The sequence below is a fragment of the Dendrobates tinctorius genome, unplaced genomic scaffold (assembly GCF_039654945.1).
Source record: "Dendrobates tinctorius isolate UK_male_01 unplaced genomic scaffold, ASM3965494v1 ptg000250l, whole genome shotgun sequence".
Lineage (NCBI taxonomy): Eukaryota > Metazoa > Chordata > Amphibia > Anura > Dendrobatidae > Dendrobates > Dendrobates tinctorius.
This window is the reverse complement of record NW_027361917.1, coordinates 39835157-39852644: the sequence shown is the minus strand read 5'-3', so window position 1 is coordinate 39852644 and position 17488 is coordinate 39835157. Positions and strand designations below refer to the sequence as shown.

General features: G+C 41.3%; 1 protein-coding gene across 7 annotated transcripts in view; it reads left to right on the top strand.

Annotated features, from left to right (window-relative positions):
• Nucleotides 1-17488, top strand: part of UTRN (utrophin) — an 897027-nt gene that overhangs the window by 645502 nt on the left and 234037 nt on the right. For all 7 annotated transcript variants that reach the window (XM_073557627.1, XM_073557629.1, XM_073557628.1 and 4 more), the window contains one exon: nucleotides 7063-7209. In XM_073557627.1, the coding sequence (XP_073413728.1) occupies nucleotides 7063-7209 (147 nt within the window). The remainder of the gene's footprint in view (nucleotides 1-7062; nucleotides 7210-17488) is intronic.

Sequence of the window (17488 nt, the reverse complement as noted above, 5' to 3'; positions counted from 1 at the left end):
GGGTAATAGTCCAATGGCTCCAGCTGACGGGATGATGTGGAATATTAGGGGTAGTAGTCCGGTGGCTCTGGCTGACGGGATGATGTGGAATATTAGGGGTAGTAATCCGGTGGCTCTGACAGAATGATGTGGGATATTAGGGGTAGTAGTCCGGTGGCTCTGGCTGAAGGGATGATGTTGGATATTAGGGGTAGTAGTCTGATGGCTTTGGCTGATGGAATGATGTGGAATATTAGTGGTAGTAGTCCGGTGGCTCTGGCTGACGGAATGATGTGGAATATTAGAGGTAGTAGTCCGGTGGCTCTGACGGAATGATGTGGGATATTAGGGGTAGTAGTCCGGTGGCTCTGGCTGAAGGGATAATGTTGGATATTAGGGGTAGTAGTCTGATGGCTTTGGCTGATGGGATGATGTGGAATATTAGTGGTAGTAGTCCGGTGGCTCTGGCTGAAGGGATGATGTTGGATATTAGGGGTAGTAGTCTGATGGCTTTGGCTGATGGGATGATGTGGAATATTAGTGGTAGTAGTCCGGTGGCTCTGGCTGACGGGATGATGTGGGATATTAGGGGTAGTAGTCCAGTGGCTCTGACGGAATGATGTGGGATATTAGGGGTAGTAGTCCGGTGGCTCTGGCTGAAGGGATGATGTTGGATAATAGGGGTAGTAGTCTGATGGCTTTGGCTGATGGGATGATGTGGAATATTAGTGGTAGTAGTCCGGTGGCTCTGGCTGACGGAATGATGTGGAATATTAGGGGTAGTAGTCCGGTGGCTCTGGCTGACGGGATGATGTGGGATATTAGGGGTAGTAGTCCAGTGGCTCTGACGGAATGATGTGGGATATTAGGGGTATTAGTCCGGTGGCTCTGGCTGAAGGGATGATGTTGGATAATAGGGGTAGTAGTCTGATGGCTTTGGCTGACGGGATGATGTGGAATATTAGTGGTAGTAGTCTGGTGGCTCTGGCTGACGGGATGATGTGGGATATTAGGGGTAGTAGTTCAGTGGCTCTGATGGAATGATGTGGGATATTAGGGGTAGTAGTCCGGTGGCTCTGGCTGAAGGAATGATGTTGGATATTAGGGGTAGTAGTCCGATGGCTTTGGCTGACGGGATGATGTGGAATATTAGAGGTAGTAGTCCGGTGGCTCTTACGGGATGATGTGGGATATTAGGGGTAGTAGTCCGGTGGCTCTGATGGGATGATGTGGGATATTAGGGGTAGTAGTCCGGTGGCTCTGACGGGATGATGTGGGATATTAGGGTTAGTAGTCTGGTGGCTCTGACGGGATGATGTGGAATATTAGGGGTAGTAGTCCGGTGGCTCTGGCTGACGGGATGATGTGGGATATTAGGGGTAGTAGTCCGGTGGCTGTGACGGGATGATGTGGGATATTAGTGGTAGTTGTCTGGTGGCTCTGGCTAACGGGATGATGTGTAATATTAGGGGTAGTAGTCCGGTGGCTTTGATGGTATGATGTAGGGGTAGTAGTCCGGTGGCTCTGGCTGACGGGATGATGTGGGATATTATAATGAATGTGGCTATGCGGAGTGGGCGGGGCTGTACACTCAGCTTTATATATATTTATATATATATAGATAGATAGATATAATCATTATAATTTGTTATAACTAACCGTAGTTAGTTACTATGTCCGTGCAGCGCCGGGCTCTTCAGCTAGTTAACTATACAGCAACAACTGCAGTATGCAAGATTGCATGGAATTCCATTTTGCCTTTGGATTTTGTCAATTATTCCATAATTAAACATATTCAGGCTTCGGATGGGTCATTAATATCAGATAGGTGGTGGATTTACACCTGGCACCACCACCAATCCTATCAGCGGCAGGTGGATGTAAATAGTCAACAGAGATGGAACATCACAGTTTGGTGCACTGTGTAGTGGCTGCTTCCAGATACTGAAGGTCAGCTCCTAATTAAGAGAACCCGGCAATGGCCACCACACGGTGTGCGAACTGCGAAGGCGAAACTGTGTTGTTTTGGATTCATTTACTGTTCACATCAGCCTGTCACCGGATCTGAGAGCAGCTGGTCTGCTCTCGGTGCCCCCCTGACACCTGCCCCCAATTTGAATTTTTATGTGTTATCTAATCCATTCCTTCCTATTTTTGTGTATGCTCTGAATAATATATTATTCCAGTCATTTCATGCCTGTATTACATTCTCAGAACTACACCACATTCATTCAGATGTATTGGTTGTTTGTGTTGTCTAGATAACTCTTATCAAAATGGCAGCATATGTCATTTGTGGCATAAATCATACAGGACATAACACTCATGCTCTGTTCAAAAGGGAGGTTGTTCAAACATATTGGAGAGCTAGCCTCAGATTTTCTGTGAATGTAGGTTTGTGACTGTCAGGGTGAGTGCACACAGTGCGGCTTCACCTGTGGATTTTTCTGCGCGGATTTTTCCGCACGGATTTAAAGGTAAAACCGCAGGTAAATTGACCTGAGGTTTTCCTGCAGATTTGCCAGCGGTTTTCCCCTGTGGTTTGACACCTGGACAATGGAACAGGTGTCAAACCGCTGCAGAATCCGCAGAAAGAATTGACACGCTGCAGATTTAAAACCACAGCAAATCTGCGTGGAAAAATCAGCACCGTGGGCACTGTGGTTTTGAAATCCCAATGGCTAACATGGTACTGTACAATGCCTGCGGAACTGCTGTGGATCCGCAGGGCCAAATCCGCTGCGGCTCCACAGCAGAATCCGCAGTGTGTGCACATGCCCTCATTCAATCTCCATGTCATCGCAGACAGTGTTGATGATGTTGAGATCAGGGCTCTGTGGGGGCCATATCATCATTAAATATGTATAGAGTCTATGTGCACAAGGAGATTTTCTGAGGCAGCCAAAAACGATGAGTATTCTAGTGAAAACTGCTTCAGAAAATGCTCTTTATTAAGGGAGTCTTTTACTTCCAAAAGTCGTTTTGAAGAGTTTGTGAAGCATTTTGGAAGATTTTTTTCCCCCTGAAGTATGTTTTACAGCCGTTTAATTGGACAGTGCCTAGTGCGTAGAAAATGCCACCAGGAGCTGCTTCAAAGAAGTGACATGTTCTTGCATTTTGAAGCAAGACCTGCTCCAAAAATGACTCCCTGATAAACTCTGTGCATGCCATTAGATGTAAAAGGGACATCTTTCCATAAATAATCCCTCAATTTATCATGATAATGTTTCAAAAGATCGTATCGGGGTGGACCAACAAATTCTCAAAGCTCAGACTTTTTTGACACTTCAAGGGTAGATGCACGGAGATATGTGGATGTAGGCTTACACAAGTCCTTCTGTATCTTCATGTACTACCACACAGGCTCAATTTTGAGATCAGGGCTCTATGGAGGCCATACCATCACTTCTTGGACTTCATGTTCATCTTTACCCTCTACTCTACTTCGTTGTCCTATTCCTGAATACATTTGGAGCAAATCAGACGCCTTCTTCACAGTGCTGCATGATGGGTAGGTATTTGTCTGTATTTCTCAGCTTTGAGGACACCAACAAATGGGCAATTTTGCCTACCATAAATGCAGTGGTGGCTAAACAAGGTTAATGCAGCAGATCAAAGACACATCGTGCTTATTTCCTTTAAAAATTGGAAGATGTACCATCAACTCACAACTGGCAGCAACAGTGGAACCCATCTACTGTTCGCAGATCCATGACCAGAAGTGGTCTTCATGGAAGTATTTAGGCTAAAAACTAATCCCTTGAAATGTAAAAAAGGCCAAGCAACTTATCTATGCACAAAAAATAGGAACTGAGGTGAAGAAAAAAATGACATGTTGTGCTCTGAATGAGTCAAAATTTGAAATATTTGTAACAAGTCAAAGCTAAAACAAACAGCTCAATACATCACTGGCATCAGGCTCCGTGTTATTACTTTATGCTCCTCTCGGATAAGGTGGCAAAAAGCAAGTGTCAGAATCAGTTTTAATGGGGATTTCCTGTACTATGATATTAATAACTTATTCTTAGGATAGGTTATCAAAATCGGATTGGACAGGTCCACACCTGGGAACTACCACAACTGTTTGCAGCTTTCCCGATGGCTAGATGTACACAGTATGCATAGCCAGGACAGCACGGCTCCGTACACTGTATAGTGACCGTTCTCAGATATTTCAGCTTGGCTCCGTTTCACATCAATAGAATATAAGAAATAGCTCCCTAAAAAGGCCAATGTATACAAGGATGCACTATTCTGCCTCTGTACTCTGTGTACATTCTGCCGGTACCAGAGCTGCAAACAGATGATCGAGCACAGCGAAGCTTGGGGCATACGGGGTCCCAATCACCAGCTCAAAAAGTTGTATGGTTATGGTGTTTTGTGACTTACAAATTCTTTCTTGCCTTCAACGATATAACTGAGAAATAACATTTGCAGGATCTGATGACACCAGGAACTGTGTAAATTGAGTGCATTTTAGAATCATAACAAGCTCTCCAATGTAACTTTTTCAATCAAGAGCAATGTATTTTCTGCTAGGATCAAATTGTAGCTTTGATGTTGTAAATGGTAAAAATGTAGCGGGAAGCCCCGATATGCTATAAAGTAAGAGAAGAGATTGTGCTTTTAAAGTTGGAGCTGATGTATTTATTTAATAATCCCACGCAACGCTAGCTGCGCCCTCAGATTTGTGTCTGTGATTTTATTTTTTAATATCAAACTGGTTATTACTGTTCCGCGATTACATTCTATTAGAATATATAGAAGCAATAAAAAAAACAGTATGTGAGTAAAAACAATTAACTAAACCTAATGTTCCATGATACTGAAAAAGTGGAACCAAACACACGTCTTACTAGGCTGTGGTCACATGCACACTTTTTAGTTTCAATTGTTCCGTTTTAGGAACAGACATATTGAATTAATGGTTCGTTTTGCTCACTGATGCCAATGGAAGCTGAGAGACCCTATTGATTACAGTGGGATATCTCTGGTTTCTGTTATGAGTCTGTTTTTAGAACGGAAGAACACTGATGGTTAGATCTAAATTACATAGGAGTGCCTTGGTAGAACTCTAATATATTTCCAGAGATGATGAGAGTACCTGAGATGCTGAGAGTACATCAGAAATGATTAGAGTGTGTCACATGCAACTGTTACATTTGTTATAAAGTCAATCATGGCCACTAAAGTACAGTTCTCATCTTTCCTTATAGTAGAGAGTAGTTATAGGGGTGGCTCTAAGATTATCCTTCTGCTTGTAACATTAAGGGCTTATGCACATGGCTGTATTTTTGGTCCAAGTAAAATACGACAGAACATTAGACTAAGACCAATGTTATTCTATTTGGCTGTGCACATGTCGCAGCATGCCCGAGTTACTGTAGATCCGATTATCAGATCGAACTTGTCTATGAGTCTGTGGAAATAATCGGACTGCATTCATGTGACACTCCGATTTTCGCGGACTGACAGAATGGAGAAGATGGAGAATTTTTTGTTACATCTTCTGGTCATCTTAGAAAATCAGATCATACGCTGATCAATCTTTGATCAATCTAATTAGCATAATCTGCACTATTCTCTTGGATGAAAGTAGATACAATGGTGTTCACCTAGCCTAAAGGCTAAAAATTAGACTCTTTTCTGACACATCCATAATGTACTAATACACCGTTGGTCATTAATACTACAGGGTGGCCCATTTATATGGATAAACCCAAATAGAATGGGAATGGTTGGTCATATCAACTTCCTGTTTGTGTCACATTAGTATATGGGAGGGGGGAAACTTTTCAAGATGGGTGGTGACTATGGCGGCCATTTTGAAGTTGGCCATTTTGGATCCAACTTTATTTTTTCCAATGGGAAGAGGGTCATGTGACACATCAAACTTATTGAGAATTTCACAAGAAAAACAATGGTGTGCTTGGTTTTAATGTATCTTTATTCTTTCATGAGTTATTTACAAGTTTATGACCACTTATAAAATGTGTTCAAAGTGCTGCCTATTGTGTTGGATTGTCAATGCAACCCTCTTCTCCCACTCTTAAGAAGCGCACAGCATTTTTTTTTTCCATAGGATAACATAGTACTGTACCTCACTAGCGAATCTGCAGCAGATCCGCCAGGCCAAATCTGCTGCGGATCCGCACACGAATCTGCAACATGTGCACATACCATAAAGGTCTATACACCTAATATATTGGTCAGATGAACGCTTGTTTAGCTGACATCTGTGTATTACCCATCTCTCCCTTAAAGGGGTTGTCCAGGCGTGTGTTGAAAGTCTGCAGTCACTGAATCTTTACACTTTAGAATTCTCTGGTATTTCTGGTGCCATTTGCATATAGTACATGTGATGCCAACTAGATGTGCTCATTATACATTGTTTTTGCTAGAGCGAGCATGTCTAGTCTGAATGTGGCCACAAGGATGCATATCACATACCGTATTTGCTGCAGACATGTAACTGCATGCTACCTGAAGAATCCTGACAGCTTATGGTGTGCGTACTGTAAGGACTCGGAGGTCTGCAGTCACTTGGACAGCCCTTTTAAACATGCTCAGGTATATTAAACATGCTTGTTTTCAGTTGACTTTATTGCGCCTGAATATGTTTTCTGTAGGGAAAACAGAATATGTTTCTGCTTCTGCTCATCTTTCTCTCGCATAACATCATTATTATACACATATATGACTAATCATTCCTATTAAAAGCAGTGGGTTTGGTCACTTTAATACAATGTGTACGGGGGCTTTAAAAGCTTCCTTTTTTAGCATGTATCTGGTAGTTCTTTCTGTGAAGATGCTGTCTCAGAAGAACATCCTCTACTTTTAAGGCAGATGGACGAGGTTCTCATCATTTTAGTTAAGATTTTTCTAAAGTATATATTTCAGTCTGATATTTGATGTGTGTGAAATACTTCATTCATAATTCTTATCAATCGTTCATTACACAGCTTCGCACACAGAAAGTTCCTCCTGTAAATTCTGCACTCACCTTCCAATGTTTTCCGCGCAGCGCTCCGCTTCATAGTGCTGACTGGAGTCTTAAATGTTTTGTACTTCATTATTTGACAGGCATTTGGAGAAGAAATTGCACCCATCAGCTCGAAGGTGAAGACAGTAAATGATGTGGCTAGTCAGCTCTCGGCGCTAGACATTCAGCCATCTGCCAAAAACGCTCGCCAACTGGATGACCTAAACATCAGGTGGAAACTCCTACAGGTAAATCTGTCTTTATGTAAAACAGAAATTACATATTTTCATGGTGCTCTGCTGTTCTAAAGTTTGCATTGACATTGATGTTATTCCATAAGTTTATTATAATTGTAAAATGCTTTTGTTTTTTCAGCCCTTATGACCAGAATGAAATCTTGAGATTGGTGAATTTCTATTTGCATTTCAGATTTATATTCAGCACACGCTGAAATTTCTGTAATTTTCTACCTTATTGCACAATCTAATTTAAAAGTGTTGTCCTCTACCAAAAGATTGCATAGACCCGCAAACTCTTAAAGCAAGAAACTGAGCTTTTGCTCACCCTCCTCGGGGCCAGACATGCTCAAGTAAGACTGCGCAACAAATTTCAGGGAAGTTCTTGTCCCCTGAGAAAATTTTATTGTATCTTATAGATTTTGATATGCTGAACACGAATATGTGCTCCAAAAGTCTATATCACGTAAGGTTTTTAACCCTTCATGACCAAATATCTTTTTTTCGATTTTGTTTTTCGCTCCCCTTTTTTCCAGAGCCATAACTTTTTTATTTTTCCATCAATATGGCCATGTGAGGGATTATTTTTTGCGGAACGAGTTGTACATTTGAACGACACCATTGGTTTTACCATGTTGTGTACTCGAAAACGGGGAAAAAAATTCCAAGTGCGGTGAAATTGCAAAAAAAGTGCAATCCCACACTTGTTTTTTATTTGGCTTTTTTGCTAGGTTCACTAAATGCTAAAAATGCTAAAACTGACCTGCTGTTATGATTCTCCAGGTCATTACGATTTCATAGACACCAAACATGTCTAGGTTCTCTATTATCTAAGGCCTCTTTCACACATCCGTCTGTCACCATCAGTCAAAATCCGCTGTTTTGCAAAAAAACGGATCCACCATTTTTCTTGGCGGATCCGTTTTTCTTCCCATTTACTTGCATTATCGGCGGATCTTGACGGATGGTCATCCGTAGGATCCGTTTTTTCACAGATCCGCCAAAATTTTGGCGTCCGCTGACATGACTGGACGGACACTGAAATGTTTTTTTGCTGGCCGGATCCGCATACGCCCGGAAGAATTGCCTTTCCCGGAAATTTAACTTTAAATCCCGTTCTGGCGGCTGAGAAATTCTCTCTCTCTCTCTCCTTCTTCCAGGCACGGGTTCCTTTAAAATTCAACTTTACACGGATCCGTCAACACAACGGTCTGGTGCCACCCGTTTCTTTCAATCCGCCTACGGATCCGTTTTCCGCCATTTTAGCGGATTTCGACTGAGCTGAAAAACGGATGTGGGAAACAGGCCTAAGTGGTGAAAAAAAATTCCAAAGTTTGCTAAAAAAAAAAAAAGAAATGCGTAATTTTCCGAGACCCGTAGCGTCTCCATTTTTCGTGATCTCTGGTTGGGTGCGGACTTATTTTTTGCATGCCAAGCTGACATTTTTAATGATAACACTTTTGTGCAGATACGTTCTTTTGATTGCATTTTAATGCAATGTTGCGGCGAACAAAAAAAGCGTAATTCTGGCGTTTTGATTTTTTTTATCGCTACGCCGTTTAGCGATCGGGTAAAAGAATTTTTTTTTATTGATCAGGCGATTCTGAACGCAGCGATACCAAATATGTGTAGGTTTGATTTTTTTTTATTGTTTTATTTTGATTGGGTCGAAAGGGGGATGATTTGAACTTTTTTTTTTTAATAAGTTTAACCCCTTCAAGGGTGGTTTGCACGTTCATGACCGGGCCAATTTTTACAATTCTGACCACTGTACCTTTATGAGGTCATAACTCTGGAACGCTTCCATGGATCCCGGTGATTCTGACATTGTTTTCTCGTGACATATTGTACTTCATGTTAGTGGTAAAATTTCATTCAAATAACTTGCGTTTATTTGTGAAAAAACGGAAAAATTTGGCAAAAATTTTGAAAATTTCGCAATTTTTCAACTTTGAATTTTTATGCCCTTAAATCAGAGATACGGCACACAAAAAACTTGATAAGTAACATTTCCCACATGTTTACTTTACATCAGCACAATTTTGGAACCAAAATTTTTTTTTGTTAGGAAGTTATAAGGGTTAAAAGTTGACCAGCGATTTCTCATTTTTACAACACCATTTTATTTTTAGGACCACATCACATTTGAAGCCACTTTGAGGGGTCTATATGATAGAAAATACCCAAAAGTGACACCATTCTAAAAACTGAACCCCTTAAGGTGCTCAAAACCACATTCAAGAAGTTTATTAACCCATTAGGTGCGTCACAGGAATTTTTTTGAATATTTAAAAAGAAATGAACATCTAACTTTTTTTCACAAAAAAAATACTTCAGGTTCAATTTTTTTTATTTTACCAAGGGTAACAGGAGATATTGGACTGCAAAAGTTATTGTGCAATTTGTCCTGAGTACGCTGATACCTGATTTGTGGGGGGGAACGACTGTTTCGGCGCATGGCAGAGCTCAGAATGGAAGGAGCGCCGTTTGACTTTTTCAATGCAAAATTGGCTGGAATTCAGATCGGACGCCATGTCACGTTTGGAGAGTCCCTGATGTACCTAAACAGTGGAAACCCCCTACAAGTGACCCCATTTTGGAAACTAGACCCCCCAAGGAACTTATCTAGATATGTGGTGAGAACTTTGAACCCACAAGGGCTTTACAGAAGTTTATAACGTACAGCAGTACAATTAAAAAATCATATTTTTTCCACAAAAATGATCTTTTCACCCCAATTTTTATTTTCCCAAGGGTAACAGGACCCTAAAAGTTATTGTGCAATTTGTCCTGAGTATGCTGATACCCCACATGTGGGGGTAAACCACTATTTGGGCGCATGGCAGAGCTCGGAAGGGAAGCAGCGCCATTTGACGTTTTTGGCTGGAATTGAGATCGGACATCATGTCGCGATTGGAAAACCCCTGATGTACCAAAACAGTGGAAACCCCCCACAAATGACACCATTTTGGAAACTAGACCCCCTAAGGAACTTATCTAGATGTGTGGTGAGAACTTTGAACCCCCAAGGGCTTCACAGAAGTTTATAACATAAAGCCGTACAATTAAAAAATCATATTTTTTCCACAAAAATGATCTTTTCACCCTCAATTCTTATTTTTACAAGGGTAACAGCACCCTAAAAGTTATTGTGCAATTTGTCCTGAGTACGCTGATACCCCACATGTGGGGGTAAACCACTATTTGGGCGCATGGCAGAGCTCGGAAGGGAAGCAGCGCCATTTGATGTTTTTGGCTGGAATTGAGATCGGACACCATGTCGCGATTGGAAAACCCCTGATGTACCTAAACAGTGGAAACCCCCCACAAATGACACCATTTTGGAAACTAGACCCCATAAGGAACTTATCTAGATATGTGGTGAGAACTTTGAACCCCCCAGTGCTTCACAGAAGTTTATAACGCCCGGGCGTGAAAATAAAAAATTCGTACTTTTTCCACAAACATGATCTTTTAGTCACCATTTTTTTTATTTTCCCAAGGGTAACAGGAGAAATTGAACCCCAAAAGTTGTTGTCCAATTTGTCCTGAGTACGCTGACACCCCATATGTGGGAGAAAACTACTGTATGGACACACGTCAGGGCTCGGAAGGGAAGTAGTGACGTTTTGGAATGCAGACATTGATGGAATGGTCTGCGGGTGTCATGTTGCCTTTGGAGGGCCCCTAATGTACCTAAACAGTGGAAACCCCCCACAAATGACCCCATTTTGGAAACTAGACCCCTTAAGGAACTTATCTAGATGTGTGGTGAGCACTTTGAACGCCCAAGGGCTTCACAGAAGTTTATAATGCCAGGGCATGAAAATAAAAAAATCGTATTTTTTCCACAAACATGATCAATTAGTCCCCAATTTTTTTTATTTTCCCAAGGGTAACAGGAGAAATTGAACCACAAAAGTTGTTGTCCAATTTGTCCTGAGTACGCTGACACCCCATATGTGGGAGAAAACTACTGTATGGACACATGTCAGGGCTCGGAAGGGAAGTAGTGACGTTTTGGAATGCAGACTTTGATGGAATGGTCTGCGGGTGTCATGTTGCCTTTGGAGAGCCCCTAATGTACCTAAACAGTGGAAACACCCACAAATGACCCCATTTTGGAAATGAGAACCCCTAAGGAACTTATCTAGATCTGTGGTGAGCACTTTGAACCCCCAAGGGCTTCACAGAAGTTTATAATGCCCGGGCATGAAAATAAAAAAATCGTATTTTTTCCACAAACATGATCAATTAGTCCCCAATTTTTTCATTTTACCAAGGGTAACAGGAGAAATTGGACCCCAAAAGTTGTTGTCCAATTTGTCATGAGTACGCTGACACCCCATATGTGGGAGAAAACTACTGTATGGACACACGTCGGGGCTCGGAAGGGAAGCAGTGACGTTTTGGAATGCAGACTTTGATGGAATGGTCTGCGGGTGTCATGTGCGTTTGGAGAGCCCCTGATGTACCTAAACTATTGAAACTCCCCACAAGTGACCCTATTTTGGACACTAGACCCCCTCACGGAACTTATCTAGATGTATGGTGAGCACTTTGAACCCCCAAGTGCTTCACAGAAGTTTATAACGCTCGGACGTGAAAATAAAAAAATCATTTTTTTCCACAAAAATGATATTTTTGCCCCCAATTTTTTATTTTCCTAAGGGTAACAGGAGAAATTGGACCCCAAAAATTGTTTTGCAATTTGTCCTGAGTAGGCTGATACCCTACATGTGGGGGTAAAACACTGTTTGGGCGCATGGCAGAGCTTGGAAGGGAAGGAGCACCATATGACTTTTTCAACTCAGAATTGGCTGAAATTGAGATCAGACGCAATGTTGCATTTGGAGAGCCCCTGATGTGCCCAAACAGTGGAAACCCCCAATTCTAACTCCAACCCGAACCCCAACACACCCCTAACCCTAATCTCAGCCCTAACCCTAGCCCTAACCCAAGCCCTAACCCTAGCCCTAACCCTAGCCCTAACCCTAACCCTAGCCCTAATGGAAAAATGGAAATAAATACATTTTTTTTTATTTTATTATTTTTCCCTAACTAAGGGGGTGATAACGGGGAGTTTGATTTACTATTTATGGCAGTTTTTATGTTTGGCGGCTGTCGCACGCTAAAAGACGCTTTTTATTGTAAATATAGTTTTTGCATCACCACATATTGAGAGCTATAATTTTTCCGTATTTTGACCCACCGAGTCATGTGAGGTCTTATTTTTTGCAAGACGAGTTGACGTTTTTATCGGTACCATTTTCGGGCACGTGACATTTTTTGATCGCTTTTTATTCCGATTTTTGGGACGCAGAATGAACAAAAACCAGCGTTTCATGAATTTCTTTTGGGGGGGTGCGTTTACACCGTTCCGCGTGCGGTAAAATTGATAAAGCAGTTTTATTCTTCGGGTCAGTACGGTTACAGCGATACCTCATTTAGGTCGTTTTTTTATGTTTTGTCGGTTTTATGCAATGAAAACTATTTTATATAAAAAATAATTATTTTTGCATCGCTTTATTCTGCGAGCTATAACTTTTTTATTTTTCTGCTGATGATGCTGTGTGGCAGCTCGTTTTTTGCGGGACAAGATGACGTTTTCAGCGGTACCATGGATATTTATATGCGTCTTTTTGATCGCGCGTTATTAAACTTTTTGTTTGGCGGTATGATAATAAATCATTATTTTCTGCTTCGTTTTTTATTTTTATTTTTTAAGGGGTTCGCTAAAGGGGTTAACTAATGGGACAGTTTTATAGGGCAGGTCGTTACGGACGCGGCGATACCTAATATGTGTACTTTTATTGTTTTTTTTTTTATTATTTTCAAAAAATGAATTTATTGGGGAATATTTTTTTTTTTTTTACTAATTTATTTGGCGATTTTTTTTTTATTTATTTTTACATTTTTTTTTAATTTTTTTTTTACTTTATTACATAGTCCCAGGTGGGACATCACTGTCCTGTGACAGATCGCTGATCTGTCACATCACAGATCACTGTGACAGATCAGCGATCTGTCACAGGCAGTGCCGAAGGCTTCCTCATGCCTGCGCTTTGCAGGCACTGAGGAAGCCAGCTTCCTCAGGCCCCCGAAGGCCCCCGTCGCCATCTTGGATTCGGGGGCCTGGAGGAAAGGAGCCCCCCGCAGCAGCGCTGCACATTGCGCCGGGTGTCAGCTGTGATAATCAGCTGACACCCGGCCGCGATCAGCGGCGCTCACCACGTGGGTGCCGCTGATCGCGGTAGACGTACTATCCCGTCCACGGTCATACGGGCCCGGGTACCGTGGACGGGATAGTACGTCGGATGTCAGGAAGGGGTTAAACACTTTTTTTTTTAACTTTTGGCATGCTTCAATAGCCTCCATAGGAGGCTAGAAGCTGCCATAACGAGATCGCCTCTGCTACATAGGTGATGCTCAGATCACCTCTATGCAGCAGAATTACACACTTGCTATGAGCGCCGACCACAGGGTGGCGCTCATAGCAATCTTCCATCAACAACCATAGAGGTCTCGAGGAGACCTCTGATTGTAATGGCAACGCAGCGATGATCCCCAATCATGTGACGGGGTCGTTGCTGCGCGTATTTCCGGACCGATTTTGACAGCGGCATTTAACTACTTAATAGGCAGGTGGATCGCGATTCCACTTGCGCCTATTGAGGGCACATGTCAGCTGTTAAAAAGAGCTAACATATCGCGGCTTTGAGGTGGGCTCACCGCCGGAGCTGACGTACTATTTCGTCAGCTGGCAGTAAGGGGTTAAGAAACAACAGTTTTTAGTCTACATTATGATGTCCGAGACACTACATACATGTGCATCGATGTCAGTAGCAAAAGCAATTGTTCAAAAGTGTTTTGCAGACGACTTTCGTTTATAATCCGTGTCAGATGCTTCTTGAATAAGATTCCAGCAATAGTCAGCCAGCATTGACGTACTCCACTTTCCCTGGTACCTTTTCTCTATCAGCGCAATGTCTTGGTGAAATCTTTCACCGTGTTTATCGCTAACGGCACCAAGATTGACTTTTAAAAAAGTCCAAGTGAGAATGTAGAAAATGCATTTTTAGTGACATATTGCATTTCATCAAATGATATGCTGTGAGCATGTTGTCCATGAGTTGTACAAAGTTCGGTGTCCTGCTGTTGCCAAGGAAGTTGAAGGTCACATCCTTAAAGGCTCTCCATGCCATTTGTTCAGCACCTTGCAAAAGAACATCAAAGCTGCTATCATTCATTATATCTCTGATCTGTGGACTAATAAAAATATCTTCTTTAATCTTTCCATCACTTATTCTTGGAAATTTCTGTTGCAATTAAGAAAAGGCTTTCGATTCTTTGTTCATTGCTTTGACAAAATTCTTCATAAGGCCAAGTTTAATATGCAAAGGAAGGGAGAAATATCTTTGCTGGATCAACGAGAGGATTATGTTTAACATTCTTCTGTCCAGCAACCAGGTTTTCGTGAAGTGGCCAGTCCTTTCTGAAATAGTGCATTTCTCATGCTGGACTGTCCCACTCACAAATAAAACAACAATACTTGGTATATCCAAGCTGCAGTCCAAGAAGAAGTGCAACAACTTTTAGATCACCACATATATTCCCTTTGTAATTTCTATAATTAATGTGGGTCAACAGTAACTCCATATTCTCATACACTTCTTTCATGTGTACGGCATGTCCAATAGGTATAGAAGGATAGATATTTCCGTTGTGTAGTAAAACAGCCTTCAGACTTAAAACTGATGAGTCAATGAACAGTCGCCATTCCTTCGGGTCATGTTCGTATCCAAAAGCACCAAACAACCCCAAAACGTTGTTGCAAAAGGTTAAACTGTCGACATGGTTAGAAAATTGATTAAAGTTTTCTTGACTGCGAAAAACAGAAACTCTTGTTCCTGGTAATAAGAGATTCCATTCCTGTAGCCTTGATCCCAATAATTCTGCCTGCCTCTTTGACAATTTCAAATCTCTGACCAAGTCACTCAGATCAGCTTGACTGAACAGATGTGGATTAGATGTAGAAGGCTCAAAGTCTGGGTCTGCAGCAGTTTCATTTTCCACTGACATTGTTAGTTCATCTTCGTCGTCCTCCATTGTCCATACCTTGGGTGGCTTTGGAACACGAAGACTTTCATCGTGTGTCACTGGTCTAATGGCTGAAGGAAGATTAGGATATTCTATTGATTTCTTGTTCTTTGCTGAATATCCTGTTACATTTGTAAGGCAGAAATAGCAATCTGTTACATGATCTCTCTGGTTTCTCCATATCATTGGGACAGGGAACGGCATGTAAAGTCTTGATCCATTCAGCCATGCTCTAAGTATGTCAGAATTGTCTTTTTATTCCTCCCCTGCCCAGGAGATGTGGTATGCTCCGTACACGGTCAGCCGAATGATTCACTGCGCCTGCACGGATTTCGCATAATAAGTGCTTGCATATGTGTAAATCAGTGATTTATGTTATTTCAGTGGAAAATTCAGAATATATTGTTTCAGAAAAAGGTCATATATGAGTATTTAGAATTATAACAGAATATTATAATGTTTCGTATCATTTCTCAAAAACCTTACGTGATAGGAAAAATCTGAAGTCATTTCTGAAATCAGCATGAAAAAATCTATCAGCAACACTCAAAATTGTCAGAGGGACAAAACCTTGGTAACACAGTGTAATTGTTGATCATCTGCAGGGGTAACCTCTCATCTACAGAACTTGTAACTGCTACAGCCAATCACTGTGCTTAGCAACATTTGCCGTCTACATTTTCCTTTGCAGGCACATTAGCCGAGTCCATTGATTGGCTGCAGCAGTCATAAACACCGTATTCTTGATACCCTAGTTAATGTAAATATGTAAATAAAAACAGGTGAACACATAAAATAGACTACAAAAAAGCATGAATTCAAGTCAAGAACTGGCGTAAAAGACCAAAAGCTAAGCAAAAAAACAGTAGCAAATGCTTTAATGAATCAGACCACCTGTCTTTTTGACGTCCGGATTAGCGGAGTTACCTAGCATTATCTTAATAATATGTGTAATATCCCTTTAAAGGTTTTAGTTACATTTTAAACTGACTGTCATGATTATAGTGGTTGGTGGGGACCATAACCATTATCAGCCCAGTCCATCCGTGTAATCGCTTTCTAGGTATACATTATAAATGTGTATTTAAAATCCACATGGGAGCATACCACAATGAAAAATTTATGAAACGCAATCGTTTTCCTTTATGTATTACTTGTGGAGCGTCTAATAATTAGTTTTGTGTGACTTTATATTGTTTTAGGCCTTATAGTACATATTCAATAATGCAGATCCTGACCTTGTGTGGGCTAAATTGTCTCTGTCAGCATTCTTTCCACAGCTAGAAGCAAATCCCACCGGGACATGATTTTATTTTTCTTTGATACTCTCAATTTGTAATTTTTACGTATCTATCTGTTGCTCCCTGGCACCTCTGCGATACATATATTGGATGCAATTTGTAAGCGGCGTTGTAACTCCATAAATCATGCTGCCATTATTGAGAGCTGCAGAACTTGGCAGAAGAAAAATCTGCGTTATTGCCATCCATGCAAAATGTTGATTAAAACAAATCTAGTTTTCATGGGATGGACAGTTTGTCCCCAAAGAGATGCTGACTGTGCAGAGGACGGGGATTTCACTTGTAAAGTCGCAGGCATTTTCAAATAATAGGAAGATGGGGAGGGGAACTAAGCAAATTTGGGACTCTATAAAGGAAACTATGACTGTGTGACAATGAATCAACTCCAGCTGATATGACATGTATTATATAATGGACAGTTATGTACATTTTATATTTATTTTATAGAACTTAGACTGTCTGTTCAATCCTCCCCTTAAATAAAGGGGAGTTGTACACTTTGTGATCTTAGAGCTTATCAGAACCACAATAGCATCTTTTGGAACAATTTACCCTCTACTTCTTAAAAACAAGAATCTAATTGTCTTAAATAATACAGATTTAGCATGTTTTAAAGGAGTGTCCAGCCTTAGACACTTTATGTGACTGCAGACTTGTGAATTCTCGCATCGTGACCACTATGGGGATTCTCTGGTTCTGGAAGCGTGTAGTCATGTGACTGCAAGTATGCAATATACATACTTCTGGCCACATTCCAACTAGACTGTGTTTGGTCTCGCTTTGTAAACTTGTATTGAGCAAGGCTGCTCCAGTTGAGTTTGCTTGTGATTGCATGTATGCAAATGACACATTTGTGGTCATACTACCGACACTCACAGCGCTGGTACCGG